Genomic DNA, 18,118 nt, shown 5'->3' with positions numbered 1-18,118 from the left:
TGAGCCACCAACAGTGAAATGCCATTGCTCAGCGGTAGGGCATCTGTTTTGAAGGCACAGCGTCCAATTCTCAGCAACTCTAGGTAGGGCTGGGAAAGATTCTGTCTGAAATGCTTGAGAGCTGCTGCTGGTCAGTGTAGACAGTGCTGAACTAGATGGACCAATGATCTGACTCGGTTATAAGATAGCTTTCTATGTTCCCCGCTCATCCAACTAAGCAAACTATTGGGTCCTTGCCTGCAAGTTTATTTTTGGTGCAGCCGGGCATCACTCAACTGCAGTGGGGTCACTTCCAGAAGCATCCTAGCAAGCGAGGGCACCTGGGGCTTGCCCTGGGAGTCTACCAAGACTCCTGGATAGTTAAGCAAGCACCACCACAAAGGAGGGCAAGCCCATCTGGGCATTGAGAGGAGCGCTGGACTCTCAGCCTGTTGGATCGTGCACATATGTCTGCCTCCTGGTGGCTGTGCAGGGAAAAACATCTGCAGCTGAACAGCACCAAGCCCCAGGAAGGAGAAATGTAGCCCCAGGAAAAAATGGCTGAACACCCCCCAACTTTCTGAATGTTCCCTTTCCTGTTTTAACACAAGGGACTGGGATCACTGGGTTTCAGAGTCAAATCATACTCCACTGGTGGACTGCTAACAAGCCCCTGTTCTCTGTATATATATAGGTTTATGTGCGGGGTAGGGAGGAAATATTCCACTCGGAGCAGGTTTTGCCACTTGACTCACCCATCCTACAAGAAAAACGCACAGCGGGTATAAAACTAACGCCATCTCTTTATTATGCTCTCTTTTCCTGTATCATCAGAACAATAATAAAAAAAACATTTTCCCAAAATAAAATACAAATTAATGGGGAGGGAACGGCCCCCAGGAGAAGAGGGGAGTGGAAGGGCTGGGGAGAAAACCATCCCAGTTGGGAGGGGTGGAAGAGGAGGACAACTCCTGCCTCCCCCCCCGCAGCTATCACATTTGCAGCACACGCCTTCCCCTCCTTTCAAAGCTGCTGGAAAGGGAAAACCAAATCTCTGGCTGTCCCATTCCTCCCCCCGAAAAACCAGGGCTAGATGGGTGGGGGAAGTGTCACCGCCACTCCCCCTCCCCCCTCCAGGTCAAAGTAAAGAAGTTGGAATAGGTCAGTGGCGCCCCCCCCTGTCCTGTACAGGCGTGCTGCGACTCCGACTCCGGCTGTGGCGGGTCTTTGCCTCGCGCCGCTCCCGGTCCCGGCCACTGCGCTCGCCTCCCCTGCTGGCCCCGCCTCCTGTGGCATTGGGGCGCTCCCGCTCCCGGCTGTGCTCCCGCCTCTTCTCCCTCTCGGCTTGGCGGCTGCGCTCTCGCTGGCGGGCTTCCTCCGCTTCCTGTTCCTTGCGCCGACGCTCGCGTTCCCGGGCTCTGGCTGCCCGCTCCGCCTGCTTCTGAACGTACTAGGTGCAAGAGAGAGAAAAGGAAGAGGGCAGTTAGACAGGGGAAACAGATGAAGAACACACACACCCCATGGACGAGGAGGGCAGGACCCCCAATATATCCAAAATCAGGCACAGGGCTGAGCGTGAGGGTAAAATGAATTCAGAACCTTTTAAATCTGCGCTTTCATTCATTCTGCTGAGTCAGAAAAAACTATCCAGCGATTAGCCTATATGGCTCTTTGTTCTTCTCTATGACTAGCAGAAGTAAGGCAAAACCCAAACAATGTATAAAATATTTGCTTGCATTGTACGCTGGGAATCTGTTTTCCTCTTTTCCCCTTCAGAAATAATGTTTCTAGCCCTCATGGTTGCGGGGAGGAGAGAGAGGGAAAATAAGATTGACATCTCTGTACCCTTCTCCACATTTCACCCAGTGTCAAAATTCCTAATGATCCGAGTGTGATGGCAGATTCTGGCTGACATCCTGGATGCCTTTGGATTACTACCATGAATAAGCAAGCCAAGATCATGTGAAACTCTGCTGATCCAGACAATACCAACTGACGTTACTGTCTTTTCCAAGAGCTCTTGAAAGGACAGGGTCCCTCACCTGGGTGTCCGTGAGAGGCAGCCAGTAGATGCAGGGGGCTGCCTTGGTTTTGCGGAAAAGATCGTCAAGCAGTTTTGCAGGGGGTTCCTCCTGAGCCTTTTCTGTTGGAAGAGTGAAAGGAGGAACAGAATGTCAGAGAGGTGATGGCAGTCTCAGGCTTTTATTCTGGCTCTGAAGGGAGGCTTCCAAGGCCTTCCCCCTCACCCTCCTAAGGACAAGCCCACCCACACTCCAGATGCTCTGAGGCACTCAAAATGGCGACGGCTGGAAGGCGAGGCAGAGACTTCAAAGACACGCTACTCCAACGCTACATGAACGTTCAATGCTTGTGAATCAGCCTGATAATGTTAGGAAGGGGTTGAGTTCTACCTGCAACCTCCCAGTTTGACCTGGATCATGAAGGAAGACTAGGAATTGATGTAATTGTATACCGTCCCATAGCCGAAGCTCTCTGGGCGATTTACAACAATTAAACAATTAGGCCCCCTCAAGGTTGTAAGGGAGGAAAGAGATTTGCTCCCAACACCTCATATGCCAATGTAACCTACCCTTCTTCTCGGCTTTCTTCTCCTTGGACTTGGGGCGCTCCTTGCGGCGTCTCTCTCGGGAGCGGGAGCGAGAGCGGGGGCCGTCTCGCACCTTGTCTCGGTCCCACTCCCGCTCCGCCCGTGTCCGCTCCCGGCGCTCCATCTCTCTTTCCCGCTCGGCCCACTGCTCCCGCACGGCTGCCTCTCGCTCTCGTGCCTCCGAGCGCCGGGACATCTCGCGCTCCCCCCGCACTGCCAGGCCCACCCCGGGGAGTGCTAGCGCCTCATCCGCCTTGGCTTCTGCAGGACGCTCAGCCAATAGGCCTCGATGGAAATCCAGCTGGAGAAGGGGAAGAGAAGGATCAGGCCCACACTGTGCGGCTTTCCTAGCCTTACTCGGGAGCCCATTGTTCCGAACTGCCACCATTAAGAAACCTTTCCCAACTTGTTCCACTGGATTTTAATATTTTTGTCTTGGAAGATTCAGGACAAAATAAAAGTCCTGCTTCACACAGCGCATAGTGAGAGGCTGTGATGGCTACCAACCTGGATGGTTTTGAAAGGGGGTTAGACAAACCCTTGAAAATCTAATAGTCACAACAACTCTGCTCTCCCTCCACTGTTGGAGGCAGTATGCCTCTCAATGTCCGTTGCCAAGACTCACAAGTGGGGAGAGCGCTCTTGCCCTCAGGTCTTGCCCGCAGGCTTCCGATTGCGGCATCTGGCTGGACACTGTGAGGACAGGATTCTGGACGAGATGCGCCTTTGGCTTCATCCAGCAGGGCTTATTTTATGTTTTGATTTGTTTTATGTGTCATGGGGGTTCCTCATGAGCCAAAAGGCAGGGCATAATTAGAAAACTAAGATAAATTGCCTCTCTCAGGCCAAGCATCTGTCAACCACAGAATTCTCTCTCGGACGGTGCCCAACCATATTCTCTGGGACGCTGACCGACCAGGGCAGGTGATGATCATCTTCCCCCTCCCCACCCTCCGTTTGCACCTGGCAGTCAGAAGCATCCTGTCCTCCAAGGCAAAAGTGACTACTCCTAGTCAACATAGGTTGTATAGCCACAGGCAGACTTGCTTCCGCTTTTAAAATGCCGTTTGATTGACTGGTCATGCCAACATCATGCAGCATCAGTGAGTTCCACAGGAAAATGCTTTGTACCAAAGAACGTATTGCTGTTTCATCCAGTTTGATTCCCCCCCCCAAAACCGGTTTCTTTAGGAATTACACTGTGTTCAGTTTCCTTTCATTTAGAAGCCACAATTCTTTGCAGGGAAGTAGTCCACTCCACCTGGTTCTGTTCTGGCTCCAGTTCTACAATATCAGGGGTGAGGAATTGGCAGGCCTACAGATACTGCCAGACTATGCTAGATGGCTATGCTGTACCTGCTCTGTCGGAGGGAGGACATCCCTGACTACCAATTGCTGGAAACTGCAGAAGATGAGAGAGTGCTCTTGCACTCAGGTCCTGCTTGCGGGCTTCCCATAACAGGCATCAGGTTGGCCACTATGAGAACAAGACGCTGGACTGCATGAACCACTGGCCTGATCCCGCAGCCAGGCTCTTCTCATGTTGTTATGCCTACAATTCCCAGTGCCCCTGACCATTGGGCCTTGCTGGCTGGAGCTGATGGGAGTTGGAGTTCAACAATATCTGGAGGGCCACAGGTTCCCCAGCCCTCCAGCGTATCTTTTAGAAGAGGCAACCTAAAGAGATTTAAAAAACGGGGCCACACAAATAAAAAGGAGCTTTTCCTTTCCATCTTCCCTGTTTACTGCAGACAGCAGCAGCCGCCCTTCCTGAAACAGAGGCCAATCCCCCACTCCACTCCCCGATCTGTCTTACTCTGGTGGTTCATTCATACCTCGTCTTGCTCAGCAAAGTCTGCTGATAAGAACTTGGGATTTGACTGTGGCCACTTGACCCCGTGGAGGGCGTTGCGAGTTGCTACTGCTTCTTCCACTGTTGAATACTGAAAAGAAAAGGGATGAAAAGAGAGGGGGGCAGAAACCAATCTCAACGAAGGTTGGGTTTGGTTTCCCAACACGCTTTGGAACCGAGGACTGTTATTACGTGAACACGAGACGTTGAGCAGGTCCCAGAAAATGTTCTCTCCACCAGACCTGGAGGCGATTTTTGCGTCACCCTCCAGTCTTGCATACAGCACGGAAATCCTGACTCTCTCAAATGTACGTTTTGGTCCTTCAAAAGCAAGTCCTTCGCCAGTAAGGCTGTGGCTTCTCCCTCCTGGAGGAAGAGAGGGCAGGATTCTCCTCATGGGACAAGGTTCTCTCGTCCAGATGCAAGCAGTCCATGGGGCAGAACCTCAGGCCTGGGGGCCAAGAGCAGCCCTCCAGGCTTCTCCATCTGGCTCTCGTTCTCTTCCCAAGCAGCTTCCGCCACTGGCTTTGCTTCACGCCCTCCTGGAGTGTTTTAGCAAGGCTGGAGCGCGTCCTCAAACTCTGTTCATGCCTTTTGCTTGCTTGGACGGAGGATAGAGGGGGACTCTGGGAGTCTGTGCAGAAACTAGCTTACCGGACAATGGTAAAATTTACATTTGTCATTGTGGGCAGTTTCTGTGATAGTATAAAGTCCCCCTGGAGGAGTGTCTCTGCCCTTATGGTCAGGGTCAAGTGGAGGACATTAAACATTATGTCCTACACTGGCCCTTTTATGAAGCAGTAAGAGGCAGGATGTTGGGTCAGACTGTCACCTTCTGAGGCTCAGAAGCAGAATGCATCACCTACTTGCTGGCGGGTATGTTTCCTTGTGCCAAGTGGCTGTTTTGACTTTTTAAAATTAGAAGAGAGCAGCATCTGCTAACCCTACTAGACATCTGGCTAAATTACTAGGACTTGCCCTAGTATCCAGACCATTTTTATTACTATTTGGCATTTTGGATGTCAACAGCTTTTTATTTATTTTATTAATTGGATATATGATATTTCAGTGTTTTAATCCTGTATCAAATGCGTGAAGTATTGTGTTCATGTATGGTTTGGCTTGCTGCGTGTATGACCTGTGGTTACAACATTTAACTTACATACTGACATTTGTTGCTCTGCCCACTATTGTCTCTGGCCCTGCCTGCCACTGGGGTGTGGCTCTTGGAAGCTTGCCTAGAAGGGAATGTGGCCCCCGGTATCAAAAAGGATCCACACCCCCTGCTCTCGTGCCACCTACCCAACACGCCTCTTTGCACACGTGACTTCAGCCCCCCAAAACACATTCAAAACAAGGATTTGCTCCTCTCCTGAGCAGAGGGAGACAGAAGAAAATCCCCAGCGACTCACTGTGACATAGCAGTGGGATTTGATCTTGTCGATCCAGAAGGCCTCCTCCACCAGGGTGCCTGTCCGGCCCAGCAGCTCCTTTAACTGCCCTAGAGTGAAGGGTCTCACCTGTGCAAAAGGACATCCCGGTGTTGAGGGCAGGCAGCCCGAACTCATTCACTACCCAAATGGCTGCTGGAGCCCCAAATACTCACCAGGTTGCAGATGTGGACGATGCTGCTGACCTTACCGCGTGGGGGGGAGGGAACCTGGGCCGTGCGGACGGGGTCGTCAATGGTAATGGAGACGCCCGAACGCTGCTGGCTGATGGACCGCCTGGTCAGCGTGTCACTCAGCGTCACTAGAGAGTGGAGCAAGGCGAATCAAGAAGTAGTGTGGTTCAGAAACGGAAAAGCAACTCACTGACCCCACTGCCAATCAATCTTTGCCCCTCCCCTCTGAACTGCCTCCCCCCACCCCGCACCTTTTTTCACTTCGTGCTCCACAGGGGGAGGCAGCACAACTGTCTCTACGGCAACAACAGGAGGGGCCTCGGGTGGTTCTTCCTCGCGTGCCTTCTCCTCCTCCTCCTCTTCCTCCTCCTCCTCCTCTCCTTGGCCGTTCTCTTGACCTTCTGCTGGCACCACCTAGGGAGGAAATGACTTAAGATTTCCTGGGAGCAGGGAACAGAAAAGACTTCTACAAAAAGAAAAGACCTGCAAGGGCTGCCTCCTCCCCTCCTTACAGCAGTTTATCTATTATTTATTTATTAATTCTATTTCTACGCCGCCTTTTGGCCAAAAGGCCCTCAAGGCAGCTCACAAGGTTGTGGATCTGCAGGACATGATGGCTACTGGTTTCCCTGGCACTCCTCCAAAAAGCCCCTTAGAAGTGGTGCAAGTTAATTCCCTCCCATTGGAAGGGGAAAAGAACAAACAACAAAAGAGAATAAATTACCAACCCCACCACTTCCTGCCCTGCTTGCCCCAGATCTCTGCCCCCATCCCTTCTCCCCCAAGTAGGTAGGCTTGCTCCCTGAAAGTTGCCAGGAGCATCTGTCCCTCCCAGCTCTGCCGCAGATAAAGCTCGAGACCACATCCTTGGCAGCTCTTTTCTAGCGATGCCTTCCCCCCCTCTATACAGCTGTTTCAGAGCCATCATTGTTGCAAAACACCCCATGCACCAGCCCCCTGCACACAGACCAACCTGTGTGACGGTGCGGCAAATCTTGAGGGCTTTCTCATGGGGCGGCTCCTCTGGGTGCCGCTCAGCTTCATCTTCCGAGATGCGCGAGTCGTCAGCGTGGAGGTCGACCACCACTTCTTGCCCTCCTGCTGACGGCTTGATCTCAGGGATCAGGCTCTGGAAATACAGGGGGCGGATCAGGCTACGATGAGGAAGCTGTGCTGAGCCAAGATGATTCGCCATGCACTGCCCACCCCAGTACCTTGAGGGACTCTGTGGTGATGCTGATGGAAGGTTTCTTCTGTGTGGTGGCCGTGCTGGCCCCCCAGCGCCGTTTCCGGCCTCCTGGCTGGCCTCCCTCTGTGTCACTATTAATAGCTGCTGTGCCCTTGGCCACTGACGACGCTGGAAGTGAGAGAGCAGACTCAAACCTAAGGCCCCTCTCTACTAGGAACACAACTTGCTTCCACCACCCCCAAAGCAATGACAGAGAAGATACCCCCCCTCCTGCTCCCCAAGTTCAGACCACAGGCCGGAGTCAGCAAAATCCCTTACCGGTTAACAACCCTGTAGTGACTCATCTCTCGAGGGAGCTTGCCAGGGCTAACATGTGGCCCATAATTCCTGTATAAATCCAGGTGAGTGCAGGGATGGCTTTGGTGGAAACACACTCTACACATGCAGAGGCTTGTGTCGGCCTTTACAAGGGACCAAGCCTTTCGTGTGGCAGGCCCTGCCCTGTGGAACTCCCTGCCAGTAGAGGTTTGGCAGGACTCATCCCTGCCTTCTTATAGACATCTCTTAAAAACTGTGTTATTCAGACAGGCCTTTGAAATGTGAATCGTGTTTTTTTTTAACCAACCTGTTTTTACAGATGTCTGTATGGTTGTTGTTTTATAAATATTTAAATAAGTAAGACACACTTCAACCACTGCCTATACTGAAGGCCAAAATCTGGTTAAAGCCCTCCACTGTGGCCACACCACAGCACACAAAAAAAGGCCACCACAAAAAAAAAAGGCAACTGGCAATCCTTCCCCACAGAATTCCCGGGGTGGGGGGGGAAGAGAAGAGAGATTCCAAGATGAATTGCACTCTTCCCAAACATGCGGAGGGGACCATTGGACAAGGGCTCCTTTTACTTACAGACAACAGATATCTTCCTCTTGAAGGCCTTGGGCTGAATTGAACCCTGCAGAGAAAGGGAAGGAGGGAATGGAAAGAGGAAAAAAGGGGAGGGCGGGGGGGGGAAAGGAGAGAAAGAAAGCCCCACATAGAGGGGGTAGCCAAGTCAGCATCAGGGGTTTGGAAAGTGGCCACCATACCTGGGGGAAGGGGGGAGAGACGAGGGCGTAAGTAATGAAACGGGGCCCAGATGAGATGGTGGGAGTTGGACAAGAGTCCTCTGCTGGTTCAAGAATAAAGTGGAGATTTCAGAAGCCCAGCCCCTTCAGATGCTGCTCCCCGCTGCCCAGGGATGCCCAACGTGCAGGTTACTAACAAGGAGTACTTTTGCCTCTTGGAACCGTTCCCTTACGTTTATTTGGACTCAAAAAAGTTACTAGTTCTTACGAGCACAAGAGTTCAAGGCTTCTGCAGCTACTAGGAAGCCTAATATATGGAGGATCAACAAAAAGCTCCCTGCCCAGCCTCTTTAGATTGACATTGGAGGCCCTGTTCCGAGTCTTAGCCCTACGTGAGATCGGATGGGTGGGTACGAGAGAAGGGTCTTCTTGGTGACGACACCAAATTATGGAACATCCCAGAGCAGAACCACAGAACTTTCAGCTTGCTTTTAATATGCAATCTGATGCTTTTATAAATTTGGTCTGGTTTCCTACTTTAAATCTTAGAAATTTTAGACTGTGGAGATATTTTAATGCTGCCTCTTGTTTTATTGTACTTTTAACATGATTTGTAATTTGATTTAGTTTGTTATTATGTAAGCACTTTGTGTTTTTTATGGAAAAACAGGGCAATAGCAATAAATGACTGTTGTATGGTGCCACCACTCTCTTTAATCCAATCCAAGGGCTAAAGATTCTGTTACCAGAAGACAGATACAAAGAACCCTTAAATGTCAGGACAGATTTAGATGGGGACCTATTCTAATTATTTTATTTTGAATGTTTCAGATAGCTAACGCTGTTTTGGCCCCAGCACAGGATAGCTGTTGAATATGGTTTGGCAACCTTTTTAATTTTAAACCATACCTTCTCTAGTGAGAAAAATGTGTAAGTTCACAAGTTAACACAACACTAATCAGGGTTCTAGCTTTCCATTCTGCCCAATGAAGAGTCACACGTAGCTTGAAACCTTGCCAAATTCACACAGCTGGGTATTACAACCCAAGGGGCTGTTTTCTAGGCTACAATCAGAAGTTAGGGCAGGCTTATAAATGGACGCTCATAATCTTGGAGGAGAGAAACAGATGGTTCTTTCCCCCCTTTCTTTTAAGCCAGCTGTGACACATCGATGGGCAACAAAGGAGGCTAAGCAAGAATAAATTTTTGTGAGCATAATCTACAAGGCAGGGCAGCCTAGTTCAACTCAAGACAGAAAATATTCTCTGAAAGAAAAGATGGGAGAACATTCCAGGTGCTAGTTATGAATTTTAGTCATCATAGCACCCAGAATGCTTCTCACCGAGACCATTTCTGAAAAATGACTTTATTTTGCAGTCAGCCACAAGTGGCGATTCCAACCTTTTTCGACCTAGCTTAACTGTAGATTCTCAAAACACAACAGGCCCTAAAGGTGACAGCATTCATTCAGAGACAGGGAACTCCACCATGTAAGATGTCACTATATGGGTGACTTCCGCAGCCTCCACCTCTCAGGACTCTTTGCCATGGAAGGATCTGACCCTGAGTGGTCTGGGTACATCCCATTTCCCTCACTGCTGGAATTCTACCTTCAGCCTTCCAAGACTGTGTTCATCTGAACAAAGGCAAGGAGAGTACTAGATATCTGTGGGAGATATTTCGAAAAAGGTTTCCTCATTTCTGTACTGTCTCTCACAGAAACTCTTTTTCTCAGAGGAGGAGCCAAATCAGAGGAGGGCTTTCCATGGTTCCAACTAGAGAAGAAATGGAGACCTTTTCTATGGTCAACAGAAGCAGGTGGGAACATGCAGAGGAAGGGCCATAGCTCAGCGGTAGAGCATCCGCCTGGCATGCAGGAGGTCCCAGGTTCAGTCCCTGGCATCTCCAGGTACAGCTGGGACAGACTCCCTGTTTGAAATCCTGGAGCACTCCTGCCAGTCAGTGCAGGCAACAATCAGCTAGATTGACCAGGTCTGACGCGGTATAAGGTGACTTCTTTTCTTCTTTATGTTATGTTCTATGGTCAACAGAGGCATGTTGGGAAGGGGAGAATCAGATCCAGCCTTTTTCCTTTCCCATTCTGTCTCACTACATCGCTCCCCTCTCAGGCCTATTTTGCATGCATACAAGCAAGGGGGTGTGGTAGCCACCAAAAACATAAATAAACCAACTCTGCTCCCGAGGCTCACATAAGCAGACTGCCCCCCCCCCCAGTAATGGTGATTGCACGGTTCCTTCCAAAGCCAGCACCACCCTCCCATTTAACCACGGCTGTTGGCACAGGAAGGAGCCACATAATGATCATGACTCCATGCGAGGAGAGCTTTGCATCTTACCAGAGGCGACTCGGGGCCAAGCCACAGGGAACCCTCAAGGGCTGCCACGCAGCTTCAGTGACATACTCATTAGGCTTCAGTGAGGGGTAAAGCAGGAGTTCCTGCCAGTTAAGGAACTTGCTACTTCTCTTCCTGGGAGCACAGTACAAGGCAGAAAAGAGGGAGCCGGTGGCCTTCCAGATGCTGATGGATCCCAACTCCCGTCAGCCCCCAGCCAGCCTGGCCGAGAGTGAGGGATGATGGGAGTTGTAGTCTGGAGGACCACAAGTTCCCCATCCCTGCGTTAAGGTGAACCTGGTGAGTGGAAATGGTCAGTTCACCAGTAGTACCCTTTTCTACCTCCCCCCCTCAATATACCACAAGATCTCCACATGTCCACTTTATTCCTGAACTCATTTCTCATTACTCATTCCTCCCAAGGAAATGGAGGGGGCAGTGGTTGGGAGTTCATGGACCATCCCCATGGTGGCAGCATACCCCACAGTTGGAGGAAGGGGGGGATCGGACCAAACCAGGTTAACACACAAACTAGCCTCAGTTTCTCCCAGATCCCTTGCTCCCCCATAGTTAAAAAAAATGAAGGTAGAGGACACCCTCCATTTAAACTAAAACATGACCCACCCACCCCAGGAAAAGTTGCAAGTTATATTTTTTAATTAAAAAAAAAAAGAAAACAATAAAAGCAACAAAATTAGGACAAGCGCTCCAGGTACCCTCTCACACCTGGGGCAGGGTCTTCTGTTCGGCCAATCGCACCTCAGTGTGTGCGCTGTATCTAGGCAACGGCTGGTCCAATCGGAACGAGCCCTCCCTGGCCTGAAAGGTGCGTGCTTGGTTGGGTTGGGTGACAAGAGAGGTGGTGGTTGGTTGGTGGTAGGTAGGAACCTAGCGCTTGGTTGGTAGGTGGTCGGAGTCAAGTGTCCCAGAGGAGAGAGGGCGAGATAGAAGTGCCTCCCCCCACTGGCAAGGTGTGGGGGAGGGTCAAGGCAGCAGTTCTTGGCAGGCAGATTGTTAAGCAACCGGTGCACGGGCAGCGGAGTCCCAGAAATGGTGGGGACTCTGCGGTGTCGGGTGGAAAACGTCAGCAAGCGTGATGGAGAACTGAACTTGCAATGAAGCAACCTTCCAAACAACAGGCGAAAACAGGACAGCTGGTAGCGACAGTCCTTTTTCTGGAAGAGATGCCAACAAGGAAGGCAGCAGGAGACTTGACAGCAATGACGGGAAGGCCTCCAGTGCTTGGAGAGCCCTACAAAGTCCTCTTAGGTGATGCTTTGCAACTCCACAGAGAACTCAGTGGAGGTGGCAGTCCTTGATGCACCGTGGAGAAAGTCAGGTCGTGCGTGAGGAAAAACCTGCAGTGGGCAGCAAAGTCTGTGAAAACTGGTAACTTTGCAACACCAGAGATATTAGAGGAGGAGACCACCTTCACATTCTAAAAAAAACCCCTCAAGTCCAGTCCCAGATTCAACAGAGAAGCTTGTTGGAACGTTTCTGCTTCTCAGGAGCTGAAGATAATCGAACAGGGGCTCCCTGCAGACAGCCAAGCATGACAGAGAACTCATTACAGACGCTGGGAGCCTCTGAAAGCCGACTTGAGCTCCCAAAGTGATGAAGGAAGTTCTTTGAGCTGTCTCCTCTGAAGGGAAGGGATCAGTAACTCAAGGCAACCATTCCGTTGGTGGCAGAGACTTCAAAAGAACATCTGATTTGCTTTTCTCAAGCAGACAACTCTACTGTGGTATAAATGGGAGTCCTTAAAAGGCAATCTTGAACAAAACAGAAGCCTTGAGCAGTGGCACGAGGTACAGACATTTCCATCGCACAGCTAAAGACACTCAGTAGCACCAGACAGACAATGAGTGCCAGGCAAAGGTCTCACATTCTTAGAACATCTTTCTTGAGACTTTTAGATTTTGGTGATTAACTCTAAATCAGCTGAAAGTAGGCATGGTGCTGAGCACAAGATGGAACTCTCTGACCCACAGAAGAAGAGGCCCATGGAATTTAGGAAGACCCAGAGAGCACATGGGACTCCCGAAGGCACGTTCCTTTGCCAAGAAGCTTTGTGGTTATGGAGCCAGGGTTTTTTCCACAAAGTGGAGAGCGGTGGCAGAAACGGTCCCAGGAGAGGCCTGGTCTGGGTGGTCCCCAAAATCTCTCGTCCGCCTCCACGTGTACCTGTCTGTGCAGCCTGCTCAAATATGTTCGCGCACTCTCTCTCCGGTTCTCTCTCTCTCTCACTCTCTCTTTCGCACTCCCGGTGGTTTGGAGCCTCTTTAAAACGGGGATCAGAACAAACGAGTCCAGAGGAGAATGTCAACGGAGTTGTGGGGGGGAAACTATCTTTAAGGTGAGGAGGGAAGCAAGGCCTGCCCCACCCGCCCCTCTTCTTAGCAGCACAGAAAGCAGTCTCACAGGTGTGTATGCGCGCATGTTACGTGCGTGTGCACATGTGTGTCCTCAAACTAGCCCTGCCCCACCCTGGCTGTGAGCCCTCCCCTATTTTGGGCAGAGGAAATAGAAGAGGCCAGTTTGGTACACTGGCGCAGGGGGGCGGAAGAGTCAAATCTGAAAAATGCAGGGCTGGGAGAAGTGTGGGCAAAACAGACCTTTCAATAAAATGACATTCAACAAACACATAAATAGTTCACCCTCCCCAAACCAGGGTTTTGCTAGCTGACAGCAGGCCAGGCTTCTGGGGAAAGGGGTGTGTGTGTCTGTGTCATTATCTTGTAAATCCATGCAACCAGGATCTTGAATGAAATATGTACACCAGTCATTGGCTTAAAGCAGGGGGATATGCAAAGTACCACTCTAGGATTCAGAACTCTGTGCCCAGGAAACCCAGATTCTGCAGGAGGCAGAACTCTGAATCCCATATAAATTATGCAAACCGAGCAACTTTGCATCGTTTTCTCCTATTTTGCATAATTTATTCTGGTTCTCCTAGCCATGGATGGGGAGGCCGGGGACTACTGCAGCGCACTGAAATCTTGCCCCCGATTGCTGGACACCTTAGCACAGCCCTCTCTCTAGCAGACACTGTCCACACTTTCATGCATCTTTTATCACAGGCATAAGAACTAGAAACATGCATCTGTTTTTTTAAGAAATAACAGAAGGTAACGTTCCTGGGAAGCCGGCTCTCTTTCACAGAACTGTGATGTGTGCACCCAGTCCTGGCTCGTGGCTCCCTTGTGCTTAAGGGGACAAGGGATGAGAGGAGGGTTCGGATGGTGGTGGTGGTTGGGTTCAAATTAAGAGGCTGACTCTGCCCACCAAGGTTTATGGATGGAACTAAGAATTAAACAAGCTTCCAGCCATCATTGCAGGAAGTCTTAGGCCCACTAACCCTTTCCATGCCCCCCAGCAGTAGTTGATGGGTCTGACCTCTGCAAAGAGGGCCTCCCCACAGGTTCCCCCCCAAGCGTCTTTCCATAGGACCCCACGACTGCCTAACCCTATGCACCCTGGGGTCCCTTGCCCAAGTGCCAAGGGGAGCCCAAACACGCTACCTCTTTCTTCTCATCATCTTCGGGGCCTGGGTCGGGTCCAGGGGCCTCCAAGGATGGGGGTTCATCAGGGCCAGGCTCAGGGGCCTCGCTCTCTGGTCGGGGCTCCGAAGGCTCCATCGGCACCTCTTGCTTCTCCTCGCTGTGCGGAAAGAGGGATAGGCAGTCACGAGTGGGCAGGGATCACAGGGACAAGAGACATCTCCATCACTTCCTGAGGGAGCCAGGTTTTGTGGGTGTTTGTTAACCCCTTAGGGAAAAGGCAGAGGCCATTTGTCCCTACATGGGATACCCACTAATCACAGCCCTGTGGAACCTTCCCCCACAGGACTCAAGTGCCACCTTCTCCTTTTAGATGCAACCTCCCTAGAGGTCATCTGTGCCTTCAAGGCACCTCACCCACCACCAATGGAATCTCCCTCCAAACTGCACCTCAGCTGGGTTTAACCCAAGCCACAGCTCAGCCCCAGAACTTGTGAATCCACATGAGCGTGTGAGAAGTGCTTTTCTAATTACTCCTGCATAAAGCTTCTACACTTCTGGAGTTAGGAGTCAGAAGACAGACCCTGAGACCCTTTCATTTTAAGAGATTGACCCCTGACACTGAAATAACAACTTATTTCCAAGATTACAAGGCCTCATCCTGAATCCATCTCCTACAGGCACTTTAAACCCCCCACCCCCAAGTATCACTCTAAGGCTGATTCTTGTGACTTCCAGCCCATGGAAACCCACCACAAAACATCCCCCGCTCCCAAAAAAAACTGCTCTCATGTAACGCCTCCCCTAGGGAATCACCCCATCCCTGGATGATTAGCTGCCCTTGATAACAGAGCAGGAAACAGTCCACCCTGCTGAGGCCTGGTGAGGAGGGGGGCATGACAGGACAAACAAGAGAGAGAGAGAGAGAGAGAGAAAAGAAAGGAGGAGGGAAACAGAGGATGCCTAGGAAAGACAGGCACTTGCAGGATTTGAAGGGGATGGAGCAAGAGTCAGCGTGCAGTTGGGAGGGAAATACAGGAAGGAAGAAGTGGGGAAAGCCCCAGAAGAAAGCCAGAGTAGATGGTGGGGCCAGGCCTGAGAAATACTTGCAGGAAAGGGCTAAGGAGGGGAGGGTGGGGTGGGGTGGTCACTGAGCTGCATTCAGTTCAGAGCGCCTGGAAGGGAAGAGTCCCAGGAAAGGAGAAAGCCAGGCAAAGAGAGAGAGAGATGCAACAAAATGAGGAGCCTGAAGAAAGGAGGAAATGAAGGAGAGAAGCTATGGAGCCCTGAAAGAGCAAAGTGGCCCTGTGGGAAAAAAGAGGGGGGAAAGAACTGGGGGTTTGGGGGGGGTCATAATAAAAGCAGAGGGGAGGGGAGGGGACCCAAAGGAAAGATGGGAGAGAAAATGGATGGCAGAGGGGCCCGGCGGAGGAGGAGAGGGGGAAGGGAGCAGCGAGGCAGAGAAAGGAAGGGGGGAGGGGAGAGAGTGAGAGTGAATGAATCGGGGGATGAATGGAGGGAGAAGGGATTTTCGGGGGGGGGGAGAGGAATCGGCAAAGAGATCGGGATAGGAGATTTGGGAGGGGAGGGGGAGGGGAGAGAGAATGGCGCAGGGAGAGAAATGTGGGGAATGAATGAAATGAGCGGGGGGGGGGCGGTGGAAGAGAAAGGCGGACGACCCGGTTGGGAAGGACGCGGAGGCGGCTGAGCCAGGTGGGCGCAGGGAGGAGAGGGAAAGAGAAAGCAGGACACGAACGAATGAATGGAAGGGCGGGCGGGATGGATGGAGGCAGCGGCTGAGCTGAGCTGCGCGCCAGGCCGAGCCACCCGGTCTCACCCTCCCTTGCTCTCGGAGAGCAGCATGGCCGGGCCGGCGCTCCCTCCGCTCCGCCTCTAGTCCAGCAGGCGCCGCAGCGACGCGGGGCCGGGCGGTGGCGGCAGCAGCAGCAGCAGCGTCAGGAGCGCACCGGAGCCGCGGACGGGCGGCGGAGCCATCTTGCCGCCGCCGCTGCAGCCGCCGCTGCCTCCTTTCCCAGCAGCCCCCGGGAGGGTTTGGGAGGCGGGGGAGGCTGGAAGAAGGGGGGAGGCTGGAGGAAGGGGGGGGAGGCTGGAGGAAGCGCAAGGAGACCAGAGGCCAAGTGCTGGGCAGAGGATGGACGGAGAAAGACACTGAGGAGATGGGAGGGGATGCTGGAAGAAGCTCCAGGGAGGCCAGAGGCCAAGTGATGGGCACCGCCGAGATGCAAGACCCTCCAGAAGCAGCTCAAGGCACCCTCCTTTATTCCCCCACCCTCTAATCTCACCCTTGATGCAGAGATCGAGGCTACGTGGCTGGTTCTCCCACCCACCCCAGGCGCGGATCGCAGCCTCTCTCCCCCCCCCCCGCATCCCGCTTCCATTTCTCCTTCACCCAAAACACACATTGCAGCCAACGGGGGAGGGGAGGGGAAGGAGAGGGGAGAAAGAAGCCCCCACTTTGGAGGAAAGCTGCTCTCCTGGGAGGAAAGGGATGTCAGTGTTTGGGGAGGTCCTTGTTCCTGCCTCTTGTGTCCCCTTCTGATTTCCATCCTTCATGGATGCCACGGGTGTACGATAGCAGGGGATTGCAGGCAGCTCCTTAAAGCAGGAACAGGGGACCCCAAAATGCTGCTGGGCTCCCATCAGCCCTGGCCAGCGATAATGGGAGGCTATTGGGCTCCCCGTCACTATCTGGTTGGCCACTGTGAAAACAGGGTGCTGGACTATATGGGCCACTGGCTTGATCCAGCAGGGCTCTTCTGATGCAAGGTAGCCCAACAACATCTGGATCCACACGCTCCCCTGTCCTTCCTCTAGAGGGTCAGGGCTACTATATCAGGTAACAAAATAGGTGGCACCACTGGATTTTGGCAAGTCCAAGCTTTACACTGTTGCCTTGCCTCCAGAGGTTAATTCCATTCTGTGTTTGTTCCATTGAGACATTAATTTCCACCCCAAGGGTATAAGCTCAGCCAAAGCAGGCTCTCTCCCTTACCGTCCCTTGAAACTCCACTCTGCCCTTCCCCCCCAGGTGAATTTGGCCCAATGGATGGGTTCATTTCCAGGCAGAAAAGTGAACTGTTAAAGCAGGTTGCTGCAGGGGCTTTGGGAAATAACCCATGTTGCTTTAGATTTAGTACTGCTAGCGGCACAGAGTGAGAACTGTTGCAACATTATACATTTGTGCCCTACTGGCCCAGTCTGACTGAAGGCAGGCATCTCAGGAGAAGCCAGAGCAGCCCCAGAAAATAAGGAGCACCCTCTACCATTACTAGGAGCAAGTCCCTCATTACAGTTCATCGGCACAGGTAGGTGCCATCAAGGTCCAGAGACTATTAGCCTGAAATAAACTCTCATCAAACTGAACAAGGTGTGCCAGTTATTTCCATCTACGCCAACCCTGGATCATACAGACCACTTAAAAAAAAAAAAAGAACTTCCGAATAACAATTGGGTGTCAGAACAAATTAAAATAATTGGGTGTCAGAACAAATTCAACCAGAACTGTCACCAGAAGCTAAAATGATGAAACTGAGGTTGTCATGGTTTGGACACATAATGAGAAGACATGATTCACTAGAAAAGACAATCATGCTGGGAAAAACGGAAGGGAGTAGAAAAAGAGGAAGGCCAAACAAGAGATGGATTGATTCCATAAAGGAAGCCACAGACATGAACTTACAAGATCTGAACAGGGTGGTTCATGACAGATGCTACTGGGGGTCGCTGGTTCATAGGGTCACCATAAGTCGAAATCGACTTGAAGGCACGTAACAACAACAACAACTGTAATTAATAATACAATCCCTTTGCCAGAAATCAATTGCCATTGGATGAGAAAAACATTGTCTGTGCATGAGAAAGGATGGAGAAGGGCCATAGCTCATGGCGAAGTGCCTGCCTGGAACATAGGAAGCTGCCTTATAT

The 18,118-nt window shown here is 51.5% G+C and overlaps 1 protein-coding gene across 3 annotated transcripts in view; it reads right to left on the bottom strand.

The window, feature by feature from the left end:
* Positions 1-764: 764 nt before the first annotated feature.
* The window catches only part of ACIN1 (apoptotic chromatin condensation inducer 1), a 36,271-nt gene continuing 18,917 nt past the window's right edge, over positions 765-18,118 (bottom strand). For 2 of the 3 annotated variants that reach the window (XM_061591118.1, XM_061591119.1), the window contains exons 8-18: positions 14,195-14,333; positions 8,162-8,207; positions 7,278-7,420; positions 7,037-7,192; positions 6,315-6,477; positions 6,046-6,191; positions 5,852-5,959; positions 4,423-4,530; positions 2,570-2,888; positions 2,022-2,122; positions 765-1,429 (exon numbers count right to left, since the gene is read on the bottom strand). In XM_061591118.1, the coding sequence (XP_061447102.1) occupies positions 1,142-1,429; positions 2,022-2,122; positions 2,570-2,888; positions 4,423-4,530; positions 5,852-5,959; positions 6,046-6,191; positions 6,315-6,477; positions 7,037-7,192; positions 7,278-7,420; positions 8,162-8,207; positions 14,195-14,333 (1,717 nt within the window). In that variant the 3' untranslated portion in view covers positions 765-1,141. Of the gene's footprint in view, positions 1,430-2,021; positions 2,123-2,569; positions 2,889-4,422; positions 4,531-5,851; positions 5,960-6,045; positions 6,192-6,314; positions 6,478-7,036; positions 7,193-7,277; positions 7,421-8,161; positions 8,208-14,194; positions 14,334-16,010; positions 16,200-18,118 lie in introns of those variants that run through there. The other variant, XM_061591120.1, reaches the window with a different exon arrangement.

Source organism: Rhineura floridana, chromosome 11 (assembly GCF_030035675.1).
Source record: "Rhineura floridana isolate rRhiFlo1 chromosome 11, rRhiFlo1.hap2, whole genome shotgun sequence".
NCBI lineage: Eukaryota > Metazoa > Chordata > Lepidosauria > Squamata > Rhineuridae > Rhineura > Rhineura floridana.
This window is presented reverse-complemented; position numbering and strand designations above follow the sequence as displayed.